Source organism: Pseudopodoces humilis, chromosome 4 (genome assembly GCF_049639895.1).
Source record: "Pseudopodoces humilis isolate 2021_Gansu_Grassland_sample_001 chromosome 4, ASM4963989v1, whole genome shotgun sequence".
Classification (NCBI taxonomy): Eukaryota; Metazoa; Chordata; class Aves; order Passeriformes; family Paridae; genus Pseudopodoces; species Pseudopodoces humilis.
Window position 1 is genome coordinate 11,551,026 of NC_142203.1, and position 8,926 is coordinate 11,559,951.

The 8,926-nt window shown below is 41.8% G+C and overlaps 1 protein-coding gene across 1 annotated transcript; it reads right to left on the reverse strand.

Annotated features, from left to right (window-relative positions):
• Positions 1 to 52: 52 nt before the first annotated feature.
• On the reverse strand, positions 53 to 4,496 carry LOC148184434 (uncharacterized). Its single transcript, XM_088054604.1, has 3 exons — positions 4,101 to 4,496; positions 3,737 to 3,895; positions 53 to 1,258 (listed from the first exon to the last, which is right to left on the reverse strand). Exons 1-3 carry the CDS (start codon positions 4,494 to 4,496, stop codon positions 53 to 55), a joined length of 1,761 nt encoding a protein of 586 aa, XP_087910730.1.
• Between the last annotated feature and the right edge of the window lie 4,430 nt (positions 4,497 to 8,926).

Here is an 8,926-nt window from a genome sequence, read left to right on the forward strand (position 1 = left end):
GATTAACCTCATAGTCACAATGACAAATTATTTATTGTAGTGCCTGCATAATTCATCGAATATCAATAACCTTAGGGGTATCAGCAGCATGTGAAGTACTAATCATATTGTGTGCATCCATTATGGAAGTCATTTGTGTCAACCGCTTCATCATTCTCCAATTCAGGATGTACAAGATTTCAGATAGAACAAAACCAAGTAAAACTAAAACCAAGAGGACAACGATGGGATGACACAATTTGTTCAAAACACCTGTAGCAGTTGGTGACCACCCAAAAAGTGTGTCCCACCACTTGTGTTCAGCATCTTTCTTTACTCTTTCCAAAACATGATGTATTTCTTTCACATTGTGGTGAACCGTAACTAAGGTCTTTTGTCCATCCTTTTTGATCTTTTTCAAAATTTCGATTAAATTCTGGTGAAACAACAATTGCCTTACCAAAGTAAGGTTCATTCCAATTGGAGCAGGCACTAAATAATAAATCAAAGTGTAATTAAACTGCAAAAGATAATATGAAGTAACTGGAGCCAAATAAGAAAAGTCACATCCAATAATTTCAGTAAAATTACAAACACAAAAATTTGAATGATTTTTAGTATCCACCACTATGTTTTCTACAAGCATACTATCACAAGCAGTTCTCAAGCATGCACATCCATTGCCTATAAATACAAGCACTGTTTCAGAAGTGTCATTAGGATGGATTTCAAAATGACAGATATTCTGTTCTGTGTCTAAACAAATGTCTTGAGTTTTGATTGCATTACTTTCACAGATAAACCCTTGTTGTTCCCGGACAATACAATTTTCTAAACCAACAGTTTGCCATTTCTCACCAGCCTGACGTGCCCATTCCCTATGCTCTAAAGGATAGAGAACAGCTCTGTCATGATTCAGCCCCAATGCAATGATAGGAAAGATTGAATGTACTGAAGCATTACGTATTGTCAACACAAAAGCTGTGGCTGTGTTTGTGGTGGGGTCATAGGTGAAATTCACCAAATTCCACCAAGACTGAAATTCCTTTTCAAAATCATTGGCATTGTCCCAGACTATTTTCCGAATCTCCGTGGGAAAGGTGCTTTCCTCACCTTCTCTGATAATTGATGCAGCAACTGACTGCATCCACAATTGTGCTTGAATACAGCTAAGAGCCAGAGAGATGTTATTTTGTGTAGCATCAAGGGCGTCAATTTTTAATTTGTGATCATCCACATTTACCTTTTCCCAGTTTGGCAATATGTTTGACAGCAACCACTGTTGGGTTCCCAAAGTATTGCTGTGTAAAATGCTCGCTCGCGGTGAGAGACTTCTCCAGGGTCAAGCTGTTCAAGTATAAGCAATTTATAATAAGGGTAAAAAGAGGGGAGACCTGTGTTCACCACCAGCCTCGGCATCCACATGGTCTGGGGGAGGAGGGAGAGAGTGGGGAGAGCAGGGGAGGAGAGGTTGGAAAAGGGGAGGGAGGGAGGGAGTAAGAGAGCGAGGCTCTTTTTACAATCCATTATATGCTTTCCTATAGTGAATATTCTAATTCTTAGTAACCAATCGCCATGAGACACACCCACTAAAGAATTTACATAGAGCCTATGCGCTTCCCTATATTAACATTCAGGGTTGTATTTTAGACTCTACAAAGCTTTACAAGTTCTTTCCTTGCTTCTTTACCTTTGGACTTTCTATCAGCAGAAGGACATTGTTTTGTCAGCAGGGATTTTGCTTTAGCTGGCTAGGCTATTTTCTTTGGTCATATAGTAACCAGTACTCTGTATCTTATGACTCAAAGCAGGCTTTCATTTCTGTCTTGATTCTAGGCCTCATACCTTCAGAATCTTTTGTTAAACAATCATATTCACAAGGTTTCCCTGTTTTATCTTCCCCAACACCAAAGCAGTTAAAGATGACCTCAGTGGTTGTTGTATTTTGGTCAAATCTTTAGTTGCAACAGCCAATTTATTCAGCAATACTTCTGAATCAATACTCTTCAAAATTCCTAGTCCTGATCCCACAACACCGGTTATATCTCTTGTCATCCGTTTGTGAAAAGAATTTTGCTTTCGCAACCGGGTTGGCCACCCCTCAAAGGAAGTTTGCAAAAAAAAGGTGAACAAGCTGTCTGAATCTCTGAGACATTGTTTTGTATTAGTAATTTGACTTGTTTGACAGATCATGCTGGATTAAATAGCATTTGTTGTTGGCCAGTTTTCCTGATTATATAGGGTCCAATTTAAAAAAATTTTTGGGTTTAGTATAACCGGTGGTTGGGTGGTGATAGGTATAGGTGTTACAATATTAACATCAAGTTCTCCCCAGTATTTTGGTATTGTTTTACCATACAAAACTTTAGAGGACAATTGTACAGCCTTTAAATTCAGCCAACAATCTTGATTCTGAGTTTCACAAGATATAACCTGGCCATGAAATCCAGTGACATGACTGTGTAAAGGTTCAGTGTGTGATCTGGTACTTGGTCTGCAGTGTGTTGAATCATCATCACCTTGGGCTAGCATAAAAGAAGGGAAAATGTTACTTCTGCCATTCAACACAAAAGGGGTGTTCACACCATGGTATGTGATGATTGCATTCAATATAGGCCTTGCTAGAGCATTTATTTTAAACCTGTAAACTAAACCTGCAAATCATGATTGATCAACTGGATTATTTTGCCAATTACAAATTACGTAAGTTGGTCTGATCAAGGTAAAATTGTACCAACAATCATTGGGTTCCTTTTTGCAAAGCTTCGTGATTTCAACATTGTTGGTGCTAGGATCTAATGTATAATTTCCAATGTTCTTCTGGCGGCAACACAATATGAGGGGATCATAACTTTCACATGTCCATTCTTCTGTGAAACAATATTCTGCTGTAATGTTGGGGTGCAAACTACTTGTTACATTTAGTACAAGGAAGTTACCATCAACTGCAATGGTGGAGGCTTTCTCATAATGAGATTTTTCTGTTTTCCTGCATCCTATCTTGATTTCCTCACCAATCGTTCCTGTTAGCACTCTAACCCAATCCTTCCGATCCTACCCCCGTCACTCAAACGATACACTTCAGAATCATGCAAAACTACGGTTGCTAGATATGGCCGACGATCTCTGGGGTAATGTCCTACAACGTAGTTGCTGATGATAGCTTTGGACCATGGCCACTCAGTCGAGTTTTGGCCATAGTATTGCAGCAGGATGAAAAGAAGTGTTAGTAGTGTTATCATGGCTTATTTAATCTTCACTTTCCCTTGGAGTTCTTCTGTGAAAATAAAAAACAACAACAACAACAAAAAAAACAAATTCTGCCACATAGGGGCAGGAGATTAAAATGATGGAATTATCCAGTGGGTGTTTATCCAATGCTCTTTCCCCAAGGCATCAGAGGCTACCCATGCATATTCTCCTGTAGTTCTTTTAAAAGCTTCAGCTTGGACTAACCAAGATATAATCCCCATTCTTACCAGCAGAAAGCATAGAATTTCTTGCCACTTTTCCTTTTGCCAAACTGGAATTCTGTTTACTTCCTGTCCTTTTGTTGCCAAAAAGGAAGCTATTCAGTATATCCCTTGAACATAGCATAGGAGTTAGTGTAGATACAGACAGGAGAGGTATTCTGTGCTTCACCTTGGAAAACACTCCAAACAGCTATCAGCTCCACAGCCTGAGCGCTGTTTTCTCCCTCAGTAATAATTCGTTCAGCAGAGGAAAGGTGGAGGGCTACTGCCCTGAACCTCCACACCTCTCCCTCTCGTTTGGCAGAGGTATCAGTGAACCAAGAGTTTGCTGATTGTTTTTGCTCACTGTCCAGAACCTGTGAGTGATGTTGCTTTGGCCCACTGCCCAGAATCAGTTGAGGGGGAGGTGGAGCGCTTGGTACAATGGGGCTGGAATCGTGCCACTGAGAGACCAATTTACTTAATTTTTCAAGTGGCACGTTAACCATTAAATCCTTCGGTACCCCTTTCTTCACCCCCAAGTTCCACCAATACTGTAGGCTAGAAATGTGCCTACCCTTTTCTGTTTTTATGTTAGGAAGGGTTTCTTTAATTACCAAGTCAGGTTTGTCATGGCTGCTACTTAAGCTCTCAGTTTTTTTGTATCACCTGATTTTTTACAGCTCCTTCTGTTATTGAAAAGATGTTAGAGTAATGTTCAATCTGGGCATACCACTTTCCCACTGAGGCCCTCTGAGCCACCCCGTCAGGGTGGAGAGTCCCAGTAGTGACTGTCTTAGTAATTTCAAAAGGGTCTTTTAATGCAATTGGTTGTTGTTGTGCAATTTTTTCTACTTCTATGAGAGCTGAATTAACTACAAACAATCCCTTTTCCCAGGTAGTGTACCTCTTTTCGGCATCTTTATTTTTTATTACTTCTTTTTCATCTCCTCCCACAAGGATATAATCTATGGTTGTTTGGAGGAGAATTGCTGTAGGTTTCAGTGATTCTGGAAGACCACAAATTAAAGGGGTCATAATTTCAGCTTTCACAGGTAACAACATTGGTGATTCATAGCCAGCAATTAATTTTCTTTCATGAATCAGTTGCAAACAAGCTTCTTTATAAATATTTTCAAAAATTTGGTCTGGGGAGCCGGTCAAAGCTACAAGATCTCCCTTGTCCAGGGGGTTAAGTCCCCCTGCCCAATATGCAGCTCACTGGGTTAGGGACCATGGGTTGCAGTTATCTCCTGTTGTTAAGAAATCAGTGAAGCGTCTAGCAGTTTCTTTAAGTCTTTCTAAAAACGCCGAGGGAGATTCATTCTTATCCTGCCTGACAGAATACAGTTTTGACCAGTTTAGCGTCTTAGGCATCCCAGTCCTGATTCCTTCTACTAACAACTCCTGGTACACCTTGATAGATTCCATTCCTCCGACCCTGTTTGGATCCCACCCCGGATCATCGCTCGGAACTAAGTAGTTTACTGTTTCTACTGTACAACGCAGCCTAATCACCTCTCGAGCACGCTCTTTCATTGCCCGTAACACCATCTCCTTTTCGGTGGAATCCATCAAAGTATCTAGCAAAACCTGCATGTCATTCCAATCTGGATTCTGGGTTTTAATTATCATTTTGACCACCCGGGCCACCCTCTCTGGATTCTCACGGTAACAGCCTGCTGACTGCTTCCAAATCACCAGATCTCCTGGGGAGAAAGGCACTTTCACAAGCACTTTCTCTCCTTGGGGTCCCATAGCTTCCCTTAAAGGGGCAATAAGCTGGGATTCCCCGTAATTTTTACGTCCCTGTCTAGTTCGTGCCGCGAGCGGAGTATTTCACCGATTCTGGGGAGAAACAGGGGAAGGGGTTTTAGGTCGGATAACAACTTTCTTAACATTCCCCGGTACTACCGTTAAATTTGCCACCTCTTCCTCCTCATCCTCATCCTCATCCTCATCCTCATCCTCATCCTCATCCTCATCCTCAGTGCTGGTTTCTGGTAACGGTGGATACAAAGAGGAATGGGGTGAGACAGAGGGAATAGGTGAGACAGCAGGAGGGGTTGAGACAGCAGGAGGGGTTGAGACAGCAGGAGGGGGGGTGAAGCAGGAAGCGCACCGGGTGACACCATAAAAGACAAATCCTCCTCTGGTCGAGAGGTTAAGGCTAAGCACTGAACACATTTAGATCCTTCTTTACAACCCCCGCACTTAAATTCTTTCATCTCCAATACCATTATTCCACACTCAGTCTGCCATTCCTTTTTACGGCGCAGTAAATGAAACAAGTCTAAATACTGTATTTCATCCCATTTTTCATTTTCCTCCAGATAGTGCATTAACGAATTTATGGTGTCAAAATCCACAGTACCATTCTCTGGCCATGACGGCCCTTCTCGCTTATATTCGGGCCACCAATGATTACAATAGTCAATCATTTTATCCTTACTCATCTCCTGGAAAAACCTTTCACTTTTCCACCTCTTCAGTAAACATCCCAGCGGGGTATTTTCTGGGATACCTTTATTAGACTGAGCCACAAACTTAAGTGTCTTGAATGGCATTTTGAACCTTACTCACAGCTGTACAAAAACTCGGTAACCAATAGCAACAACCAATATGCAGCAATATATAAAACAATAAAAACCACAATCAATATTGACAGTCCAACAAAATCAATCATACCACGCACTCACACAACAATCACTTCAATTCTGAGGTAGTTTCATTTTTAGCAGCAACAAATTCAACTAACGATTATATTAATCCAATAAGCAGCAATATACAAAACCACAATCCAGAATTAAGCAAACTACATACAACAAACAAAAAGGACTAAATACCAGATAAATACCAGACCAAACCGACTTGCCGCTTCTCGACGCCGCGAGGGGCAAGTGCCGGACCTGCGCAGCTTTCGCCGCGTCTGACAGCCGGCGCCTAGGCTTCCCAGACCAACCAGACGTCTTAGCCCAACCCTGCGAGGATCGCCGCCTCGTCTTATGAGCAGGCACCCAAACCAGAAAAAAAATAAAGCACCTTCGGGCTTACCTTTTGCAGTCGTCCGTCAGGTGCGGGGGCCGGGCACGAACCGATGACTCCCCGAGAATCACTCGGTGCCGGCGTGGAGTGGATCAGAACGCGAACCGCCCCAGGCACCTTCGGAGTCCTGCCGCGGTCGCCAGAAAACTGTTGCCCGATCCGAAGAAAACACAAACAACCGAAATCGTTTATGTGGTGCTTTATTGAGGGCCCGGGAGCCTGTGGACTAGCGTCCAAAGACAGAGCCCAGTTTCACAGAAAAATCACAGGGTTTTTATATATTTTCTACACGATTTCTTCATCATCACAATTTCTTACTTCTCTTTCACTACCTGGTACGATTATCTCTCTGACATTTAAGTTTTGCCAAAAGGTACATTCCTAGATTATCTCCTAGTTACACTGCTTACATTGCAATATCTGCTATATAGTTCATCTGCAGGTCACATGTGGCCTACCAAGCCTTAGCATAACTACTACTAATGTCAACTAATGCTAACTATTAACATTTGTTACTATCTTAATAATACAGTTTATTGAACCAAATGGCAACATTACTAATATATTAAAAGATCACACTATTGTATATCACTTCAGGCCAGAGTTTATCTGGCTCTATCACGTTGGCCTGCTCCAGGAGTGGGTCACACCCCAGGAACAGGATTGTTAGCATTCAGGAACACATAATCACAGAATGATTATATGAAGGTGCTTTATTAAAGAGCTCTGGGTGTCAGGGGTACACATACCCAAATCTGACCTGACTTGGTTTTGAGCTGAACGTGTTTTATACTCTATTGTTATATAACATACATATTAATTATTAAACTTACATTGTTCTATTGTATACATTGATTCTATCCAAGCATGGATTTCTCATGATCCCTCTCAAACCCCTAACACAGTTTCTCATGATTCTTTAAACAATAATTATATCTAATCACCTCTAACAATTATATCATTCATCATATACTGACTACACAGGTGCAGTTTCACATGATCTTAGCAAGTACAAGGCCTAACATTTCCCAGGGCCTACTTTTAACACTTTTCTCAGGGCTTGCCAAGCCTAACTTTCTTTCTAACTCCCCGAATTTTCTATGATTTAAAAATCTTTTACTATCAGGATGACCCGAGGTGTGACTTGAGCACTTGCTCTATGACATTTTGGCTGTCAGTCTGTGCTCTGAGGAGACAAGGATGAGAGGGAGGTCTTTCTGCATGGAATAACAGAGGATTTATTGCTCTGGAGAATACTGGGGGTAAAAGATAGAAAATGCAAGCGTGCAACAGCTGAAATAGGGAGGCGGTTCCAAAGGAGGGTGTTGTAGCCCACAACTGCAGGATCACATCGAGAGAAGCCGCAGGGTTCTGGGGACCAGCATGGAACACCAACGAGATGGGCTTCTGTTCATGAAACCATTTATTCAGCATGGGAACAAACTCAGATCCAGAACAGAGAGCCCCAAACAGAGGCAGAGCCAGGGTTTTTGAGGGACAGAACTCCCAAGGATCTCCACCTTTGAGGGTGGAGTTCAGGGTCAGGAACCACTAGAAACACAACAAAGGAGAAACCCCCAGGGACTCAAACTGAATCACAACTCCTGGGCTGCCCTTCACAAGGGGTTTGGGGTGGGACAACTTCATCCATGGCTCACATACCCATCCCCCAACACAGGGGGTCAAAATTCACACACATGGTTACACATTCATTTCACAATGCTTATCTGAAACTAACTCTTTTCCTTCCTGAGGTACTTCACAACAGGGGCTTACAAAGCATCAGCTAATCAGAAATATGCTGGGGAGGGTAAAAGGCAGGGCTCACAAAATCATCATCCAATGAGGGTGGTAGGGGGGGAAATTGGGTCACATGGACTAATCAAGTGTCGAAGTTTAGGGGATTTTCGAAGTGGAATTCCAAGCATGCGGTGGGCCTAAGACAGACTGACAGGAGACTCAGGGTAGATTGACAATGTGGGGTGGGAGGGTCTCATTTGGATCAAACCATCAACTTAGGTAATAACTGAACATACCATTAACAAGAAACACACTGCAACAATTGTATACATTCATTTTTCAGTCTTCATCAGATCTTGCTTTACAGCCCCCAGATGTGTTACTATAGAAACTTAAGAGAATGTGACATCATCAGTATTAATGCAATAATGCCACTGAAATCTATCAGCTTGAGCTTTAAAGGCAATTTTCAAATTAACAGCCTAAAGTGGAGCTACAAACTGCTATTAATGCTGTCCAAAAAATTGTTACTTGCTCAGAAATATAAGCATTTTAACAGTATTATCTGTAAAGATGCAGTCTGCTGCCCGAGTCTGATTGAGGTAATTGAAAATACTGCTAAAACAGCAAATGTATTCATTTGGGCCTGAAGTTATACAGCTGGTTTCATCTAGATCATCTGCAACTGTTGTTTTAGGGTAAAGATCATT